At 42.0% G+C, this 22,932-nt stretch overlaps 1 protein-coding gene and 1 long non-coding RNA gene across 2 annotated transcripts; one reads left to right on the top strand and one right to left on the bottom strand.

Moving 5' to 3' along the window:
- Positions 1–331: 331 nt before the first annotated feature.
- Positions 332–4,513, bottom strand: liat1 (ligand of ATE1). Its single transcript, XM_084073891.1, has 2 exons — positions 4,108–4,513; positions 332–1,860 (listed from the first exon to the last, which is right to left on the bottom strand). Exons 1-2 carry the CDS (start codon positions 4,190–4,192, stop codon positions 1,379–1,381), a joined length of 567 nt encoding a protein of 188 aa, XP_083930017.1. The 5' UTR covers positions 4,193–4,513; the 3' UTR covers positions 332–1,378.
- A 5,841-nt stretch (positions 4,514–10,354) lies between these two features.
- Positions 10,355–21,369, top strand: LOC311056870. Its single transcript, XR_014601917.1, has 3 exons — positions 10,355–10,468; positions 10,605–10,720; positions 19,592–21,369. It is a non-coding gene; the product is annotated as an uncharacterized lncRNA (long non-coding RNA).
- Positions 21,370–22,932: the final 1,563 nt, after the last annotated feature.

The raw sequence follows: 22,932 nt of genomic DNA, 5'->3' as shown, positions 1-22,932 counted from the left end.
GGACAGCTGGTGGCCAGCCTATGTTTTTCGGTTCTCCATCCATCAGTCCACATCCCAGCCTGGTGAATGTGATATTTCAGGAATGCCTTGAGGGAATTTATGATATCTGGCACATCAAGGATGAACTGATTAGATACATGTGGGGGGTCAAAGCTCAAAGGTTAAGGTCATTGTGATCTCACAAACATGTTAATTAAATACCTTCAAATTCTTCAAAACATATACTATGAGTCTAGACAGACAGATGAAGAATTGTATTTTATAAATTTGTCATAGAATGAAAAACTGATACAGTATATTGTTTAAGAAAATGTCATGGGTAAAACAACATATTTCTGTCATTGTAATGCCCTTTTCACATCGCAGCTTTGTGTTTCATAAGACATGTATTCATACAAATAGTAAATAGGCAATACATTTATTCTGCCTACTGCTTCGTGCTTGCATGACAAGGCTGGCTGGTTTGTCCAGGTAAATTTACCATTCAAGATGTTGTGCTTACTGCTTACTGTGTATGGAGAATAAAGTACATTTTCAACATGACTTTCCAACTTAATTGTTTAAGTTGCACTTTCTGCTTCACTGGCTAGAAGAACTGAGACAGACGAATGATATTCTAGATGGCACGCGACACACAGCTTGAACTGGATTTAACCTATGGCTATGTGATCGGTACACTATCCATCAACTGGAGCTACCAACAAAGACGCTCTGATGACTGGACTCGTCAATGATCAATCTTGGAGATTAGATGCTAAATATTTAAGAAGCACTAAACGTACTCCATTAACTTTTAAACAAGCACATTCAGGCAGGGTAACCAAAGCAGCCTACTGCTTCACCCATTGACTACAGACCGTGACTGCAATTAGGGGACGATTTAGTGGACACTCCTGGCAGCCTGGCATACGTACTGTTCTCCTGATAGAGCAGGCATTATTCATTAAAGGATGAATTAGAGGTGCTTTGAATTGAATTAACAAGGCAGAAAGATGCTAGATTTCCTCAGCTCTTAATACAGTCAGCCACACTGTCACACAGCGCCCTCTAAATGATATTTTATGTACTGCGGTATAATGATTGTGCTAATCTACAGTAACTACAATGTAATGGTACATTGATTCAGTTTAAAACATACCTAGCTATAGGTATGGAGCTATATACACATCCCCACTTATAATCTCAACATACATTGCAATAATATAATATTTTAGAATAAAATAGGATGTTAGAGGTAGCCTCTCCTAAATGATCTGTGATGAAATTGCATACAAGCGCAGTTTCCTAGAATAAATGATGGTGATAAATCCCTGAGGTGCAAAACATCCAACCAATAGGTAGGGCCACAGTCTCAGGATCATTAGACAAACACACAACACTACTGGCTGAGATTATGCACGGCCGTATCGTCTTTGTCCTTGCTAGGGACGTCTTGTCTTGTGGCTGTCTCGTGGGCTTCCGCCATCATGGCCTGCCTGTGGGCAAGGTAGCGTTGCCGCCTGTTAGCCCTGTACAACTCCAGCCTCTTCTCCTCTGCAAGGGGGTCCTCCAGCACACCCTCCCACCTTATGGTCTCCCTAGACTGGGGGCTCAGCAGCTCCGGTTTGCCCCCCTGTGGTAAGGATCCGCTGGTGCTCTTCTTCCTGTCGGTCTTGCTGTCTGTCCCCGCTGACGGTGCTGTTGAATGTTTGAGTTGCTGCTTTTTGCTCTTCCTGCCACCAGCACTGGCCTTCTGTCCGTCCGCCCTGCTGCAGGCTTTAACCTTGGGCAGCTGGGTTTTCGGTAGACTGCGGTGGGGGGAAGGCTGTGGGAGGAGCGCAGGAGAGGTGTCGGGGGGCACAGCAACTGTTTGAGGTTTCTCTGCATGGACGATAAGAGAACACAAACACGTTCAAATCCATTCGGATCAATTTAATTCAGCTTTTATTCAACAGGCTCACCTTAGACAACTGTACAGTAAAATGAAAAGCAATGAGGCTATACTTGGAGTAATATTGCAAAGCAGGCATGAATGTAACCAAAAACAGTGCAGAAAATACTAACAGTGCATCAAGAGCACTGACACTGTACACATGCATGTGCATTCACTCATCACACGCACGCACACGCACGCAGGGTCTGCCAGGGTGTATATTACTAACGACTCCCTAGAGAGTTCATGTCATAGAATAGATCTGTCTAATGGCTTAGTTTACAGTAACTAATGAGCTGTAACATATCAGTAAGGTGAAGCAACACTTCTCCGGTGACCTGTTAAGCCCCATAGCCAATGCTCTGTCACAAGCTCATATATGCCTTACATTTGTGTCATTAAGCTCACCAATGAGGAAAGACTTGCATTGTGTATTAAGATCAAAGTAATCCAATCCACAGTGTTCAGATTGACTTTTTAGTTTAAAAGGTAGGGTAAGTGATATTTTTTGGTTAAAGCATTAAGTATTTTGTTAAAAGGTTAAAATACTATATTCTGATAGCAACCATTGTTATAGAGTGTTTTTTCAGTAACAGATGTCTCCCTGTCTCTCCAGCTCTTTAATAAACAGAAAATACATTTTTCAGTAGGTGTCAAAATCTCAGCCAATCAGGAGAAAGTACCCATTTTTAAGCTTAATTTGTATAGTGTTCCAGTTCCAATTTTGTCTGCTCATTTCTTAGTGTCATCACTTCCAATTTAAATTGTTTAATCTGTAACCTGATTGAGTTCTCTGTCCTGGTTGGATAAAATTGGAAATGAAACTGAAACTGAAACGAAAATGCATTTTCTGTTTAATAAAGAGGTGGAGAGACAAGGAGACTCCTGTTACTGAACAAACACTTTATAGCAATGAGTACTATCAGAATATAGAGCTATTTAACACTTATTTTAACCAAAGCAAATCACTTACCCTAATCAAGATAGTCAATCATTTTGACATTTTATCATTTATATTGCATACTTCTATTCACTATATAAGAGCATTTAGAGAAAATGTAAATTTGCAGATTTTGCACTTCCAGTCACATAGAGCAACACAATATCTCAACATTAGTTTTCACAATTACTTATGATTACATACAGTGTTTGGTTGCTGTGAACACATAAGGCAACAATAATGAGGCAACTTGTGAGAGAGCCCTGGTACTATCCCCTTCCACTATATGCCCATTGATTGGTTGATTGAATACTACTACTTGAATAGTACAGTGATACTATCATACAATGATGCTAAAAGGATAACACAAAAAGCCCTAAGGGCTTGTTTCTATTACAATATAAAGTATTGCATAGTACAGTAGTATATGTAGTTGTGTTGTTGATGTTTTTGTAGCACATCCTTCTTGGATAACCTACTTGTGTGTAAAGTGACAACAGTTGGTGTTTGATATTGTTGTCTTCAATCAAACACTGTTTGTAAACTGGTGTTGCTTTACGTGAGAATAAAGCTAAAAGGAAATGTAAATGATTAAAGATAGAGGTAAAGAGGAGTAATGTGATGATGACTTCTGTTGGCACAGAAGGCAGATATAGACCCACACCTGATGCCAATAAGTGAGGTAAACCTGTGGAGGCCACATGTGGTACATTATTTACTACAATCACGTTACATGTCAATCTGAATTAAAAAAGAAAAGTTGATCTGAAACGTGAACAAATGGCAAAACGTCTATCGAGCCTAGCTCACCCTCTTTGACTGACTGACTGACAGACACACCTGACATAAATAAAAAGATAATGAGGAGGCACCACAACAGGAGACAGCAGAAGAATCAAGCAATTAACGGAAATGAGGCAATCAAAGCATGGGAAAACCAAACAAAATAAAAAACAACAGGCAAAAATTGGTCTATATTTTCGGCATTTTGGCCATATATTCTTATAGCCAATAGTGTGCCATATATTCTTATAGCCAATAGTGTGTGTGTGTGTGTGTGTGTGTGTGTGTGTGTGTGTGTGTGTGTGTGTGTGTGTGTGTGTGTGTGTGTGTGTGTGTGTGAGAATTATTTGATTAATTAATCAGTTTATTTATTTACGTAGCCTGCTATTTTCTGTCAGGATATTTTTATATTACATCTTGCATATTCTTATTTACATTATTATTAGGCTACTGTAAAGTGAATCATTCAAACCTGTATCGTGAAAGTCTTGAGGAGCAGAGAGTCCCCTCCTCTTGGAAACACTGCTTAGTTTTCTTTTCGTCTTCTTCTCTTTCATTTCCGTCTGCCTGAGTAGTAGAAGTAGCCTACTTTGTAATCTTTGTCAATGGAGGAAACATCTTACGTTTAATTAATCTTGATGATTCGGATATCGAGTCAAGTCAACTAAGCTGAGCTGGTTAATGTGCCAACTAAATGTAAAGAGGTTTTGGTTGAAAACTATAATGATAAGACTAGCCCTACTAACCAGACTTAAACCTGAGATAAACTGTCCATTTAGCAAGACCAGCTGCTTTGATCTGCGTCGAGTCTGACTTCTGAGGAAGAAAACATAGAAATACACAGATGTTTAAATCCAGACTAAAACAGGTAGCCTATGGTGTTAGATGGTTGTTGTGGACCTTCAGCCCGAAGGCGTGTTTTATGGCAAGTGACGCGTCTCCATAGCAACGGTATAGGTCTGAACCCTGAACTCCTCCCACACATAGTATAGCAGCCTACTGAGATAATATAATGGGTGTTTTATCCATGGACTGACCGGACGGTGGAGGCAAAATTCCACAATTATTCTCCAATCTCCACTGAATTCCCCCCCACGGGATCAATAAAGATCTATGTGTCTGAGATATTAGATAGACAGTTCCAATCTCAGTAGAGTAATAAGAGTGGGCTAGTAGGGCTAAGCAATGGACAAGCCCTACCCTTTTTTCACCTTTAAATTCGTGCAAACTTGGGGGTCATTTGTTGATATATTTGTGCTGCTTGACCGACGTTGCTGTAACTACGGATTAAAGACGATGAATCAGCAGAAAGACGTAAATCTGAGAAATAAAGACTGACCCCGACGTGATTTGAACACGCAACCTTCAGATCTGGAGTCAGACGCGCTACCGTTGCGCCACGAGGTCCTGATTAAATCTATTGGATTAATTTAAAAAAATCAAATACAGTAAGTAGAATATTTCTTATCATGGTACTGATTAGGCTACCATTATTATCATGTCACCTGAAAGTGTATCTGATTGCATGTGTCATAAAATATGTAGTTTGCTGTGCGTGCGCGCACACGCACACACACACACACACACACACACACACACACACACACACACACACACACACACACACACACGCTCGTGTGCTCGTGTGCTGCACATAGCCTTGCATGCACACACACACACACACACACACACACACACACACACACACACACACACACACACACACACACACACACACCTTGCACATACATTTCTCCACTCATGTCACCAGCTGCAGTCCTCTGTCATCTGTGTCATGACCTCTCAGCTGACACTCTTGTTGGATCACCCAGCATGAACACATAGCTTTCAGGTCAGCACCACTTCCATACTGCTGATCCAATAAACGTCAGTGGGGATTCTTCCAGTCATCAGAGCCAAATGAAACGCTAACACCAGCAAGTACACATGATCTTCAGATGAAATCAGAGCAGCGTGAGACCTGTGCTTGTGAACTATTTCTGGTTCCCAGATACAGTAAATCTTGGCAATGGACTTCTGGTTGGGACCAACAGAGCAGCTAGATGGACTTAAAAACAAAACATAGAGTGTGTTGATGATGACGCACATTAAACAGGTCTAATTCAATTTCCCAATTTCACACATTTGAGGAACACAAATCTATTATTATGGTCTCTACTGTCTCCACATGAGCTCTGCGATATCCTGTTGCACTGTATGTTTCCTGTACTGTATACGGTACTATGTCTGTAGCTGCTAATCATTCTAATGTTGGCAATCATTTCATGATCATGATGAGGCCAAAGCAAAATGCATAAACATAAATGGTGAGTCTGCACAATGTTATTAGCTCCCACGTTTGCGACAAATTAAATACTTTTTGAACTTTTTTGAACATTGCTGAAAATGTTTGCCAATAATCACGTGCCCAAAATAGGTACGCCAGGTTTAAAGTGGTTAAACACAAAAGGCAGGGATCAGAACATTATACTGTACACAAAGATTAGAGAAGAGTTTATATCATAGGACAGAGCTGTACTTAAAACAGTAAATACTAGGCCTGCATGCCATGGTGTGCCTTGATTCTATAATATTCAGATTATCAGAACAGCATAAGGCCAGGGGTGAACAACATGATATCAAGACACTAGGGCCTTACTGTGCCTAACAGGGAATACAATAAATTATTCCATAATTCCTTAATCCTGATCAAGATCCTTTGGGGATTGAGAAGTTGATCAAGAGCTAATAACATTGTTACATTGCTAGTAATAACTGATTTTCTTTGTTCTTTGTCCTGCACCTGATCACTAGAGTGGATATTCAATGCAAAGCTGTGTACCTTACCGAAAGCAATCTGAATCTCATATTTTGTAACAATGTGGTGTTGTGAGATATATGCTCTTCTTGTAGCTACATGGAAGGGGGATTAGATTCATTGCTGCAAGGAATTCACATTATACTGTCACATCCTCCGCACTCAGCCAGTATTTTCCATGGGAGTGTCCATCTTATTCTTGTCCCACAGAACTACTACCCCCCATTACTTCCTCACACATGCTCTCTGTCTGTCTGTCTGTCTGTCTGTCTGTCTGTCTGTCTGTCTGTCTGCACGCGCACGCGCACGCGCACGCACACACACACACACACACACACACACACACACACACACACACACACACACACACACACACACACACACACACACACACACACACACACACACACCTGGACTCAGGGACAGAAAATCATATGTGTTTACGTAACTAACAAAATGGACCCTCATGGCTCATATTAACACTCAGGATTGTCTTGTACAGTGTACACACAGGCTTTTAATCATCATTATTGAGCAGAGTTACCACACACAGTACCTGTGCTAAGAATAGGCCAAATGTCTGAGCCAGAACAAAGTCCTTCCTGCCCCCAGTACTGAATTACTTCCTCCACACTTGTTCAGCATTCCAGTAACAATACTGTGATAACTGTAGGAGGCAATGAGTGACAATGAGTGACAAATGATGCATGAAATTTGCCCCCAGGGTTGAAGTGCTGATTGGAACCAATGGACTTGACGTAGATGTGACAGTAGGGAGGGTAGACAGTAATACAGAGAGAGGGATGGTAAGAAAACAATCCGAACATTGATCCCTGGCCATGGAGACACTAAGAATTCTAGACCCCATGACAACACAGTGGTCACAGTGGGCCACACAGTGATGAATAGTCCTTCCTTTCAAAATATTTCAAAAATGTAGCTAAAATATCCGATCTACAAGCTCACAATGCACTATGAGCTTGTAGAAATGTTTTTTGAACTTTTTGAAAATGTTAACAAAAACTGAATTAAAAAAAAGTCTGGTTGAAAGTGGTTAACTGAACCATGAGACTGTAAACAATTGTCAAAATGGACCCAGAAGGGTCCTGTGTTTTGGTGTGTATATTACGTGGTACAATCTATAAGGGTCTTTGAGGGTCTATGAAGGCCCTTGGAATCTTCATGACTTCCCCCTACTCAATGCCAGCTACACTTTCCATCCTCTGAAGACACACTCAGACACAGCCTACCATACTAGATGAAGCTCAACATTCACAAGCAGCCACACAATGTAATCAGATCATGTAACATGGCAGAGAGAGTTATGCAATATCAAATCCCTTGCATAACATAAACAGTGTTCGTGTTCTTTTCACTTCCATGTTTCCTTTTGACTTGAAAAATAATATTAGGCAATTCTCACCATGTCATTTCACAAAACCCCATCTGGGAATATATATTACTATCTATCCCTTGGACTGTAAAGTTATACAAGCGTACAATAAATATAGTTATATTAAAATAAAAAAATAAATACAAATATATAACATATACTGTATTTGTACTGTATACATATATACAAACACACACACACACGCACGCGCACGCACACGCACACGCACACGCACACACACACACACACACACACACACACACACACACACACACACACACACACACACAGTATACAGGTATATACAGTACACACATATACACAAAATACTGTTCTGTTCTGCGTGTGATCAGGTGGTTCAGGGAATCCACTGCGACACAATAAAGGAAAGGGGAAATAACTGGCCATGGAGCTGAAGACAGCTGATCTGGTCTCGTGGTAATTTGCTGCATGTGTTGTCTCTGTCAGGTGACAGTGAGGAAGCAAAATATGCAGAGCTCTCATGACGCAGCAGCACTTAAAGACGCAGCATTCTAGCCGCTGGTGAGACTCAGTGCATCAGCTGCATGCAGGCTTCTGTCAAAGTATACTGTAAAGACCCAAGTCACTGTGTACACAGAGAGAATGTCAAGGCTCAGCTTTGTGTGGCCTGGCCTCCATTTCCTGGCTCTGTTTGTGTTCGGGCATGTAGAGCCTGACCATAGCGGTTTGGCCAATATACAGTATGTCAGCGATTATTTGATGACTTTTTTTTATTCAAAATGTTTGAATTGGCTTAAGTGGTTAAATAAAACGTGCTTATTTTGTATGTGTTTGCTTATTAGATAAATGTTCTCAAATCAAAACTTGAATCAACATTTTTTAAATGTAATACAAGATTTTTCACTTTTTCATATTGATCAAAACATTGGTAATCGGTAGGCTATAGTCTAGGAGTCTCCAAAATCAGTATCGACATCGGACCCCAAAATCTGGCATCGGTCGGGCTCTTACTGGCACGTAGGGAGGCTAACAAGTTCATCGTGACCCGCTGCTGTCTCCAGGGGGCCTCTCACAGACTGGCATTTTTCACACAGATTCACACATACTGCACTGGACGTTTTCCACTTACATGATCATGAAATCATGAATAAGACTGTTTCTTCCTTTGACTCTAACAGGTCAGTGTCTTTGACCTTGTTACTTTGGTCTGTGTGTTTCTTTTCACTCTCTGTGGATCTCAATTGCTTTCACACCAGAACCTGAATTTTACATTGACTATGAGGTCAGGACCTAATGTTCAATCATATATTCAAGTTGCTCTTTTTCGCATCACCCACTTTCACTGGTTGAGAAACATTTCTCGAAAGTCGTCCTTATCCTATTTTGGTTAATGAATAAAAAATACAGCTTTCACTGGCTTGAAACACTAGCTGCCCGCCCTGCTCCTTATCACAACTGAAGGTTTAGTCTAGGAAAAAAGAAGATAGTGGCATTCTGGTATTGGTGGCGTTTAACGCGGTCATTGCAACATCACATTAAAAGCTGTGTGAGGTTGAGCCAGTTGAAATCTGTGTGAAGCTCACTGATCCCCTCCAACGCCATTAACATTTCAAACCCTTAACTCTTCTCTGCTTTACTTTGGTCCAATTTACTCAGTGCAACATAATTGCCATTTTCCCATGTTCCCAAAGCATGTTTTCAAAGGTATCTGAACTGAAGCACGGTTGAATATCTGTTCTGTTATTACCTAAAATAATTGGGTCTATGGGGCCTACAGAGGCCCACCCCTTTAAAAGAAACATTTCTTTAATTGGCTGCCTTATGTTGATCTATCACACACAGTTCCATTATAGATGGGTTATAAACAGTGGTTCTCAAATGTTTTAATGTCAAGGACCCAAAAATTAATATGAATTTGTCTGTCAACCCCCATTTGAAAATATTTTCTATATTGCTCACAACGCAGTGCAATGCAATCCATTGTGAGCTTGGAGGTCTGCTATTTTCAAATAGCCGAAGTATATAGGGTCAAAGTTGTTAAACAGATTTTTATGCTAGATTAACTAATTTAGCTGGGGACCCCCAGGAGACCTACCAAGGACCCCACTTTGAGAACCAAACTGATATAGACCCTATAGTAAAAATAGAAATGTAGAGGTTTGAAATATTGCAGCATATAATTATATAAATGTGTCATGAGTCAGGGTGTGTTAAGTTAAGTCTGTCTCATAATGAATGGAGGAGGTGGTTTACTGACTGTACTTCAGTAAAAAACGTGCAAACGTCAGAGTCATGCTTTCCTTCGCTGACGCTCGCCTCGCATTGGTCGGCCTGCAGTTCCCTACGTCACTGCGCTGCCAGCTGATCGGAGTGGGAAGCCGGGTGTGTGTGTGTGTGTGTGTGTGTGTGTGTGTGTGTGTGTGTGTGTGTGTGTGTGTGTGTGTGTGTGTGTGTGTGTGTGTGTGTGTGTGTGAGCGCGCGCGTGCGTGTGGTCGTGCGCGCGCGTGAGAGAGAGAGAGAAAAAGAGAAAGAGAGAGAGAGAGAGAGAGAGAGAGAGAGAGAGAGAGAGCGAGAGCACTCGACGAGAGTTGTGAAAAGGGAGACTGAACTGAAGTCCTAGCAGAGCGACCGCGCAGAAAAGTAAGGCTCGCTGTAAAATATGCAATGTATCAATTATAGTTGATGAATGTGTTACCATGTGTTGTATAATATAGATATATATGTGTGTGTGACTGTGTGCGTGTGTTTGCGTGTGTGCGTGCGTGTGTGTGGATAGTAAACGGTATAGCATGAAGGTTGACGACTCCTGTCGGAGTGGGCGAGGCACCCAGAAGAACTCCGCTGGACTGTTCGGACTGACCGACTGACCCAGCGGACTGACTGCCAGTCAAGGTGGGGCTGATGTCCACTTCTAACATTCTATTCTAGTCAACTGTACTGTCTTATTATTATGTCTATTAGCTCTTACTGTCCGTTTCCTTGCGTGTCGCTGCTATATCTGACTATTCGGCCTATATGCCTTTTTTCCATGACCCACTTTTACTGGAAACGACAAGTGCGAAACGATACTAACAGGGCGGTTTATTCAAGTCGATCCGCATATTAAGGCGATGTAACTTCGATCGAAGCCTTTTTTCCAGGACATTGTGATAGATTTGAGCCTATGTAGGGTCTATGTGCGTGTAGTAGGCCAACTGAGGCGGGGGTGTCACCATAGGAAGTCCTGCTCATATCCCACCCTATACGTTACTCCCTCGCCTCTGCAAACCATCCAGGAAATATGTGGATTCAATTAAAAATAATGTGGTAGTAATAGATGTGTATGAATTTAGTGGGTACAAAGGTTAATGCGATCTGGTGACGACTGTAGGCCGTGTGTTTAAAAAAAAAAAAGCTTAGTAAAGTCTATTGGCATTAAAATTATATTTATTTAATGTACAGTCTATCAATAAGGCAGCCGATGAGGCTCTTCTTGACATTTCTGATAGAATACGTTTGGAAAAATGAGACGGAAAGTTACTGAATAGCTAGCATACGTTTGACATTAAAGGGCTTACATAATCTGACATTTCTGTGTTACATGACTATGACTGGTGTAAAACTGCCAGTTTTGCCTGGACTGTCTCTGAATAGTAGTTATACAACACAATAATGGGTTTAATTTTCTTTACATTTGGATTAATAGACTGTTTAGTCTCCAATGGCTTACAATAACGTAATATGACTTATTTTACATAAATATCTGTACAAGACCAAAATCCAAAACCAATCATTTGTAAGAGCCAATTTCTGAGCCAATTAAGATTAGAATGATACATGTTTATGTATAATACAACATCTTAAACAGACCTCTAAAGTGAGTAACTGCATTACATTCCTACAGCTTCAGCAATCAAATGTGATCCTGTGGATTTGATTTGCCCACGACACAGCCAGATGTCCACATCAATTTTTCAACAATTTCTGAATAGCTAAAAATGTTTCCATTTTACAGAACATGAGGATGTTACTGTGGCCAAAAGGAGCATATGACCTGGTGGTTTCTAGAGAGAACTAGGCCATATCGTCAGGTTTTATCTGACAGCGACACACAACATTCTTAAAATGAAAGTTCAGGACTTGATCTCTTTCTTGATACTAACTACATTACGCATGTTACTGTATAAGTCCCCCACCCGATCCCATATCACATGTATATCTGGTGTAAGTGTGGATGACCAATCTATTTTATGGGGTTACCTCCAAATGAGACCCCGCAATGCGCACACCTATACTATCTTCTAGCAAGGATATGAAGGTATACAGTGGCATCTGTTTACTTATAATACATAAGCTTCGTGTGGGGGATGGTAGAAATGGGCGGGGGGGGGGGGGGGGGGCTTACTGTAGTGTAAGCTTATACTGCCGATTTACCTCGATGGATCCTGTCTTACATAATTGTACATCTGGCGTACAGTCGGCCGTCAAGAATGCGCCATAGGCTATGTCACGAGCTGCCTTTTGTGCCACTGCAACCAGAATGCGATTGCGATGTCGGCTGCCCAGTCCACAGAGGACCGTGTGACACTGACACAGTATGTTGTGTGTGTGTGTGTATGTGTGTGTGTGTGTGTGTGTGTGTGTGTGTGTGTGTGTGTGTGTAACTTTTTTTGTGACTGTCCCTCGCCTCGTCTTACATTTAGTCTATGCTGTCCCCGCGTCCACCAAACATTTGGCAAAGTCCTGCAATCTTTTTGCCCGTATTTGCAGAAGTGCAGCCATCTTGCTCAACTGGGTTACACCCTTCATTCCTATCGCATGTCTTGTCGAGAGGAGACGGGGCTGTGTCAACCCCTGTTCCTTTAGCAGAGTCCTTAAAAGTGTGTGTTGAACTCAAAATGGCACCCGCTGACTCATGGATAGGCCTTCATGTGCTGCTGTGCATTGTTGATAACTTGTATGTCATAAAAATCGTTCTCTGAGACTTCTCTTATTGGTCCTATTCTCATTCAAGGTGTTCTTGGGGCTTAAGTCAAGGGCGTATCGTCATAGAGGCCAATGGGGCCATGGCCCGGTCTGGAAAACTCTGCTCCCCCACTGCCCCCAGGGGGGAAAAAAACAAAAAATCTACATAACAACATTAGCACGCCTTTGTTTTCAAATCGGGCTTATTTGCATTCGGCCGGATAGTTAATGGGTGGCCATTAAAAAACGGTTTCCCCGTCAAACCGGTTCTCTTGCCAGGTAAACAGTTGTTTTATTAGTTTTATTGTGTTTTATTCACGTCTCTCTCTTGCATTAACGCTGATGGTAATTCTCAATAGACTGTCACTTATCAGCCGTCGTTGCGCGAGCCCCCCCCGCGAGGGGGCGGGGGCGGGCGGTTTAAGAATCTGGCCCGGTCCACGTTAGAACCCACCATACGCTAGTGGCTTAAGTAGTACGATAGCCTCCTGACTAACAGAAAATGAGAAGGAGAAGCCTAAAGCGTGAGTTACACTTAGTTGAGTGCGGGTGTCGCACACCGGATGTAGCCGATCTATAAGCTCACAACACGTCGCAGCCCAACCAAGTATAAATCAGACAAAACAGACGCTCTCTGTACTGTATATGGCCAGTCATATTGCCAGAGCCACCGCCCTCAGCCCGTCTGTGCCGTTTCCCAGTCTAAAATGATCAGTCTACGACGTTGTAGTCTACAATCTGAGGTCAGTGGATGCATTCCATTCGGACCACACCCACGGCAGAGGAATGAACTGTACCTGAATATATATGCAGGAGATGCACACTGCCTAGTAACTCCTGCCCCTGTCCATTCCTCTGTATGATGTAGTGTTTCAAATATCTTTTATTCTGAGCTGTGGGTGATATTTCTTTGTCAGTTTCTTGTTATACAAACTGAAAGTCCAAATGGACGGATCCATTTTTTACCACCTTTCAGTCCTTATGATCGTCGCATTGGGTATCATATCCTATGCCAAGCTGTATTAAAGGAGGTTAAGCAACCTAGCAAATAGGAGCTCTCTGTTTCCCTTTGAACGCCACACTGTCTTTCTGCTTATGCTTATGTTTCTGCTTCCTTTCTCCCTCAGTCTGATTTCTTTGCATCTCAACCACCTTTGATGTTGCTGATGCATGAATCCAAGCTTATTCTACGGCCACACTTGTTGTTAGCCCCTGTCAGTACGCAGAGCTCTTAAATGCCTATACAATGTTTAAAATACACCCACCCTTCCTTCCTTGCGTTTAATATATATATATTCACTTTCATCCCTCCCATCTACGTGTCTTCATTTGTCTCCGTTCTCTCTGACATGCACACCCAGCCAGCCCACACCTTGCTGTAGTGCGTCTTTCCCTTTCCCCCATGCTGCAGCAGAGAATGCACTGGGCCATGCTAAACTGCACACAACGTCCGTCCCAGTTTAATGAGGCTGTGTGTGTGTGTGTATGTGTGTGTGTGTGTGTGTGTGTGCGCGTGTGTGTGTGTGTGTGTGTGCGTGTGCGTGTGCGTGTGCTTGTGTGTGTGTGTGTGCGTGTGTGTGTTGGATATAATTTATCTTATATTGTTGAACCATGAATCAAGGCCTGTCTCAAGGTCTCCTTCGTTGGCTGTCCTGTGGCCTCACGTTGTCGGATTCCCTTATTTGGACGAGGTAGAGGGGGAGAGAGAGCGAGAGAGAGAGAGAGAGAAGGAGAGAGAGTGGAGGTGAGAATGACTGGAGAGGGGGAAAATGAACAAGGGTAAAAAATGGGTAAAAGGAACAAGGCTAAGGGACGAGTGTCAAACACAAGGTAGAAGACAGATACAGAGATAAAAGCAAATACATAGTTTAAAACACACACACACACACACACACACACACACACGCACACGCACACGCACACACACACACACACACACACACACACACACACACACACACACACACACACACACACACACACTTCATCACTTCATCTCCCAAGCTGCACAGCCCAATGGAGGCAAAAAAGCAGGGATGAAGTAAGTTTGAGTTCAGATGGACAGAGTGGATAGAGAGATGGAAAAGAAGGAGTGAGAGACACAGGCTGCTAGAGCTCGCGGTGGCCGGATGGAATTTCTAGCATACGCTGCTGGAATGTCAGGAATGCAGGACAGTCTGATCAGAGAGAGAGGGAGAGAGAGAGAGAGAGAGAGCGAGAGAGGGAGAGAGAGAGAGAGAGAGAGAGAGAGAGAGAGAGAGACACACACACACACACACACACACACACACACACACACACACACACACACACACACACACACACACACACACACACACACACACACACACACACACACACACACACACACACACACACACAGAGAGACACACAGACAGACAGACAGACAGACAGAGAACAAGAAGACAGATGTGTGAGAAAAGAGAGTAGAGAAAAGTGGAATAGATAGAGAGAGGGGATAGACAGATTCAAAAAGACAGAAGAGAAGACGTGAGTGAGAGATACAGAAAGAGGACCGATGTGAAAGAAGACACAAGTGAAGACAATGTGGAAAAGAGAGAGAGAGAGAGAGGATAGACACGTGAGAAAAGACAAGAGAAGAGAAATGTAAGAGAGAGAGAGAGAGAGAGAGAGAGAGAGAGAAAGAGAATGTGAAGGAGTCATGGACTCAACACTGCTGGTCATTGTTAAGATAACGATACAGAGTCAGTGTTTATGGAGGGAGCGGCCGGCTTTGGAACAAATAACTAATTCACTTTCAGCTGGAGGTCACACCAGTCACAGCTAATGGTTCTAGCCTCACTGGCCCACACGTCGTCCCTGAGCGAATGTATCTAGAGAGGTATGAAGGTAGTGCCTGGAACGAGTGCTTGTGCGGGCCTGCCAGCGTATGTGCGCCTGCCTGGGTGTGGCTGCACGCAGGCGCCCCGGGGCGACATCAGCTGGTTCTCCATGAGATAGCTCTTCCTGACACACACATGATGACATTCTCTTGCTTGCAGCTCCACCCGGAGGTCATTCGACGTCACCACCCTCACCTCTTTGCCACGCACACCGATTGCATGTCACGCCAAGGAGAGAGAGAGATGACGTCTGTATGACTGCTTGTCTTCACCTGCGTTTTTTATTGCTTGTTAGAGGGAGGAGATTCAGATTATCGTAGGAAGTAGGGCTGGGCGATATATCTATATTGTATCGATGTTGAGACATGAGACTAGATATCGTCTGGGATTTGGGCTATTGTAATATCGTGATATGGCATAAGTGATGTCTTTTTCTGGTTTTAATCACTTAAGCCCTATTTTATACTTTCAAATCTTTTTTAAAAACCTTTAGAAAATGGCAAAGATAGACGATCTACAAGCTCACAACGTGTCGCATCTGCTATATTTGCTGTTTTAGAAAAGTTTTGAGAAGTAAAAAAAAAAACAGTTGCTATTATCGTCACAATATCGATATCGAGGTAACGTAAGTAGCCTTGCCGATCCATGTGGCCATAGGTGAGGAGCCTATCTCCTGTTTCTGTAGCGTGTAGGGACTTACCCCCAATCCAACCCTTGGTGCTAAGTAGGGAGACATTGGGTATCATTTGTATAGTCTTTGGTATCTCAGGCAGACATTTCTAACCACAAGGCCACTGAGCTGAATGGATATCAAGGTGTTTGGTCAAAACGTTTGTGATATTTGATTTAGCTCATATCACTCAGGCCTAGTGGAAAGGTAGAGAGAGTGAATGACGTTTTTCCTGGCTCAAAGTGGGCCTTTGGGCGGTTACTGCGCATTACAGTACAGTAAGCAGTAAATGGTGCATTTATACAGCGCCTCTATCCAAAGTGCTTTACAATGTGCATTACATATTCATACACACACAATCACACACTCACGGCAGAGGAAACCATGCAAGGCACCAACCTGCTCACCAGGAGCAGTTTGACATAAGACATATGATTTTGGGGGTCCTTGACATGAAAAGGTTTGAGAACCACTGATATAAAAGCAACATAGGTTTTTCAGAAACCTGTTAGGATTTAGAAGACATTTGTTGATGCGTTCCCAGATAGAGGGGATTGGAATGCAACACCACTTGAAGGCGCAGGTGATCGTCTCCAATCATAGTGTTTGATTTATTGATAGGCAAATAACAGCTCATCTTACTTGGCCACCAAGTATACATATTTTATTCTAAATGCTCAGCAATGATTACTTTCTGAATATCAACCTTTTAACAAAAACGTGTTGTTTTAACTATAACATATCACTTACAATATCTTTAAGTTTGACACCATACAACGAAAATGGCCGATCAGTGCGGCAAAAATAAATCGACAAGTTGACTTGTGTGCCTACAACGACAGGCCCAAAATAGGTACGCCAGGGTTAATGTGGTTAATATTTAGGAACATATCTTGGACCTTTCACATAAAATGTGTGCAGTTATCTTCAAGTTAGGCTTAGCATGGACAACGCTTCTTGAGAGCGTCAGTCCAGCATGTGAAAAAAGTGAAAGAGAATCTTTATGCTCCCTGAGGCAGTAGCTCTGGATAAAGTTGAAAGTCAGGGACCATCAAAGATACCACTGTTCATGGGTAGGGCTGTCGCGATTATGACATTTTACTCGATGATTAATTGTCACTCAAATAATTGCGATTGACGATTTAATTGCCGCTGAACGTTATTGGAACATTACGAATAGGAATTACATTTCTGTTTGGCTTTTAGGCTTCGTAAACAAAAGTTGCACAGGGCATATATGACAAATAACACTATTTAATTACGTAATGCTTAAAAATAAACATTAATAGTGGAAATAGCCTTGTAGATCTGCTATTTCCACTAGTTTTAGAATTATTTTCGAATTATATGAACATTTTTAACATGGAAATGATAATGACGATTATGCAAAATGTTTTTGCGATTAGGCGATTATATAATACTTGTGACAGGCCTATTCATGGTGGGGCTGCTGTGCCATGACCTCTCTGGTACTCTGTAGTGCAGGTGACAGGACACAGGGATACCCAAGATTATATCCGCGTATACATGCCATTGGAATGTCATACACAAAGTCAGCCACATGAGTGTGCTGCGATGTCCATGTCTCGTGATTGCAGCAATGCCTGATTTATTGGTTGCGCACTGTTTCGCGCACCCAAAATAGTAGAGTGAGCTTGTAGATCTGCTATGTTTGGTGCGCAACACTAGCACGCAACTAAGTATAAATTAGGCGTAAGAATAGTGCATGTTCTTGGAAGGAAAAGGAGACGCACAGTTGTGGCTTCAGTTTCACTTGCGTTGTCCAGGGAGCAGTCAGTTCCTCTCTCATTTAGTATCGCCGTCTCATTCTGTTTTGTTTAGTCACTGCCATGACATTGAGACAGAGCAGCTTTAAAAACAAAATGGTCCCCCGGAATTCATTGAGTGGATAATGTTCCTCTATCTATGTCAATGAACCGTTTTCAGATTGACGTCTCACTCGGCACGTCACACCCTCACGTCCTCGACAACAGACATGCCAAGTTTGAAGTCGATCTGTCGGACGGTGCTCGAGTTATGCGGGGGACAGGCAGACAGACACACACACACACACACACTCACACTCACACAGATTATGTGCATTTATAGATAGGTGTATGCTTTTGTTCCAGTAGGAGTTGCCCCGCTAAATGGCACTAGTACAGGAATTGTTTTATAATAATATTTTTGGTTGAGCCACAAGGTTTGTTTTACAGTAGCTGTTGTAAATGATAAATGTAGTGCCTTTATTAACATTCACACACATTCACTCACTGATGGCAGAGGCAACCTTGCACCTACTCATCGGGAGCGGTTAGCGGTTAGCTTGCTCAAAGACACTTCGCCGCTAAGCCCGGAAGAGCCGGGCGATCAAAACCAGGAACCGTTCGATTCCCAAGCGGCCGCTCTACCTCCTGAGCCCACTGCCTGTAACGATGTAATGCACTGTAATGCATATTATAACACACTGTGATGTGATATGCAGTAGAGGCAGAGTAACACACTTGGTGAGAACAGCCCTTCACTCCGGAATTACCCCCCCACCCCCGCCCAAAGTAATCTAATGCACGATGCAGCTCGTGGCCACTCCAATGCAGCAGCTCGTTTCACCTGTTTACTCACAGCTGATCTCACACACGCTGTGGCTCTGCTACACTCACTTCTATAGCACTTCTCATATCCACACAACCAGTGAAGAAATGTACCGTTGCTCTCTCTCTTTAACCCATTAAGACCTGAGGCCGATTCTACACATGTCTTATAAATCCTAACAGTTTTCGGAACCACTTGTGTTGCTATGATATCAGTGGTTCTCTATTTTTTTCATGTCAAGAGCCACGGATCCCCATCTCAAAATATGTTGTTCCAGGGACCCCAGAAGCAAAGATTTGAGTTACAAATGTTTGCTTTAAAAAAATATGTATTCAAAGATTTGCATACATTTCCAGATTTTTCTAAAATAGCAGATCTACAAGCTCATAGCGCAGCACTTGTTGCCACACTATGAACCACACTATAACCATTAATGAAATAATGGTTAAAGTCGTTAAAATCTAAAATGACAGATGCTTTCCCGGTTTCAATGGGTTAAGCCTGATTTGCTTTGTCATATGAAGATGTAGTACGCCGAAAACATCCGATCTACGAGCTTGATGCATCGGAGCTGAGATCGGCCATTTCCAGCACGCGACAGCGTCATACAACAGGGTATACAGTAAATTAAGAATGACCTAAACAACCTTTTTGACTCTCTCCTCTCATCAACTCCTCTTTTGTTTTCCACAGACTTCTACCAGAGGACGTCCGAGCGACGCCGTCCATTCTTTCCACATCGTCTACAGATGGTGTTGAATGTTTTACTTGCCCGGTCCGACCGCCTCGGCCCTGTGCGTCCAAAACGGCTGACACATGGCAGTTCTTCACTGGCGAGCTTTATGTTACCGTACGCACGCTAAAGCTGCCAGCAGAAGAACTGCTATGGCCAGCCCTGCCTGTCAGAGAGGAGAAGGAGTTAGCTGCTAGGAGAGGTGATGAAGAGGATGTTCACTGAAGCGAAGGTTTGGAGTGACTGTGTTTGGGAATTGTTACTGGATTCAACTTAATCACACGAACCCTAGTGTCCCTATTCTGAAGCAAACCGTTGGTGAAAATAGCCGATCTACTCGCAATGCGTCGCGTTGTGAGGCGTTGGCTATTTTCGGCAAAGATATTTGGGGCCCTATTTTCGTCGGTGCCTTACCTATTATCCCTAAACTTCGTTGCCATTTTTTACTATTTTTTAAAAACATTCAACGTTCAAATAGCCAATCTACAAGCTGAAAATGTTTTTAAAAATAGTAAAAAATGGCAAAGAAGTTTAGGGATAATGGGTAAGGCACAGGCGAAAATATGGCCTTTGGTGTAGATGGAAAAAAGGAGCGGACCCAGTGGACCTAGTCCTGGGGACCCGGGGTATCTTATAGGGTACCGCCTGACGTCAAAACCACGGCAACGGGATCAAGTAGCATTGGCAAACTCCATTACCCAAGAGGAAATCACTGTACCCACTGAAGCATGTCACACTCCGTCCATAACATTCCTGAGATTCCTTAGATTCCTTAGATTTGATATGTGTTATCAGTGTGTTACTTTTTAGTTTGTTTGGAGAAACTGAGAACTGACCACGCTACTCTCCTATAGAAAGACAAAATCAAATCCAGCACGATGTAACGCTTATTGTGCACTGGTGGCTGCTTGTGTAACAGGAGATGTACTTGTTATCATTTCTAACACTGAGAATTGTAGTCTATTAGTAGGAAGCCTTTTATTTTCTTACTTTCTTACAAAAATAGCCAATCCACAAGCTCACAACTGAGCTTGTAGATCGGCTAATTCTGGCTGAATATGGATTCAGGGGTTCAAGTCTATGGGATTGCTGAATGGGAAAAATCTTCATGATCTAGGGGAGTGGTTTTGATGGCAAGACTTTGGTACTGTAGGGTTTAAGGGGTTAAGACCATCACCGTTGAAGTCACATTACAACAGAAGGAAGACTCCATCGGCAAAGGATTGGCAATCAATTTATTTAAGTCAGTGAAAACCAATGATTCCCAATCACCACTGAAACATATTAACTATAACTTTCAACAGTAGATGACTTTTGATGTCAAACAATGAATGAACCAATGAAATGAACTGATTAATGAACATATGACATTTCAAGTGATCTTGCAAATAAAGAACAGAGTTTCTTTGTGTACCTGCATGGTCAAATCTAGAGTGTTGATCACAGGTACATGTTTTACACTTATAGAGTTAAATTATGACTCCAGATTTCTTTGTGCAGTAAAAGAGTTTGCTGGAGTTATGGTTCTGATTAAATCAGTGCCAATTAGCAACAGTTACATTGAGTTTGGGATAGCAAAGATGGCAAATTGTGGTTGTTGAATATTTCTGGCTGATTTGACCCTTTCTGTCCAAGCTTAACCCCATCACATTCCAGAGTCACTAAACAAGTATAGATGTGTATTCTTGTGGTCGTGCTGGATTTTGGTCATATTGCATGTTTTATTTATGTTCAAGAAGAAATGAATAAAATTAGAAAAGAAAATATGTTGTCTTTTGATACTGTTTATTGTTCGTCCTATATTGTGATTGTGATGTGATATTGTGAACACTATTTCTTAAAGTATGATGCGAAATTAATGATGTATTATTATTATCAAATGTTTTGATCAGCATGTTTAGAAGGAAAGTGCATTGAACAAAACACACACACACACACACACACACACACACACACACACACACACACACACACACACACACACACACACACACACACAGACACAGTGGTTTGCAGGAATGCACTAATGTCTAGGGGTGCAACAGTTAATTGAACTAATCAATTATATTAATCATTGCAAAAATAGCAGATCTACAAGCTCATAATGCGTCACATTATTATCATTTATATATAAAAATGATTAAAAAGCACTTTGATGGACCAAACGGCTGGCCTAGCGGTCCGTGCACCTAGGCTGCTAATGCAGTCTGACAAGGTGTCGCAAATTCGAATCCCGATCCCAACAACCTTTGCTGCACGTCACACCCCGTCTCTCTCCCCATTTCCTGTCCGTCTACTTACTCTACTGTATAGCCTTGTTCCTAGCCTTACCCATCTGCAAATAAAGCCCAAAATTTTTTTTTTTTAAAAGCACTTTGATTATTCAATTTATCAAAAAAGCTATTGTAAATAATCAGAAGGTATCAATAGTTGCAGCCCTAATAATATCTTGCTCCTCTATGCTCTTATCTGTCTCACTATCAGTGACTAAAGGGAAACAAGCTAATTGTAGACTATAAAATGAATAATTCCTGTAGTGATCTTTGTGATATATACTGCTCAAAGAAATGTAGGGTGTATGCAGTTATTTGGTTTGGATTGCAAAACAGTAGCCTACATGAAGAATACCATAACAACTAAAATGTATTTGATATATTAAATGTAAAATGCACTCCTTGGTTCTTTGGTGACTTGACCTCCTCTACTTTGCCTTTTGGTAATGTAGCAATGCTTTAAATATAATCTTCAAACAGGAAATTAAATGAAATGATTATCATCCTTATTTCCCGTTGTGTGCATTCATCACCATTCCTTGCAAATCTCACAGATCTTGGCTGAGTTATAACTAACGAGAAAAACTAGAGGGGTTGTGCAAAACAACATTTTAACACAATGTAATCATTGGTCTATGTAGCAGTGAACACCAACAGAGAAACATGACTGGCCTGGGTGAGAACCAGGTAAACTGAGAACATGCATGCAGTGTTGCCAAGTCTGCTTATTATAAGCGACTTTGGACTTGTTTTTCTCCAAAGTTGCTTGTAAGTATCGGTAGTTCCGGATTGAGTTTTTTTTTTTTTGGGGGGGGGGGGGCTTGTTTCTAAAGTGCAGTTGCTTATTTGGGCTTGTTTCCTAAATGCTGTTTAAATCAGTGGTTCTCAAACTTTTACATGTCAAGGACCCCCCAAATTAATATGTAGCCTACAATATTTTGTATCAAAAACATAACTTTTTTCTTTGAAAACAAAAATAAACAGATCTAAAAGCTCACAACGCATCGTGAACATGTAGATCTGCTATT

This window comes from Gymnoscopelus microlampas (genome assembly GCF_963454915.1).
Source record: "Gymnoscopelus microlampas genome assembly, chromosome: 12".
NCBI classification, from domain to species: domain Eukaryota; kingdom Metazoa; phylum Chordata; class Actinopteri; order Myctophiformes; family Myctophidae; genus Gymnoscopelus; species Gymnoscopelus microlampas.
This window is presented reverse-complemented; position numbering and strand designations above follow the sequence as displayed.

What these genes read in the sequence shown, in the direction of transcription:
- liat1 (XM_084073891.1), bottom strand. Translation starts at nt 4,192, where the DNA reads ATGAAAGAGAAGAAGACGAAAAGAAAACTAAGCAGTGTTTCCAAGAGG. An exon ending in TCAAGACTTTCACGATACAG is followed by an intron (nt 1,861 to 4,107) that starts GTTTGAATGATT and finishes TCGTCCATGCAG; the next exon opens with AGAAACCTCAAACAGTTGCT.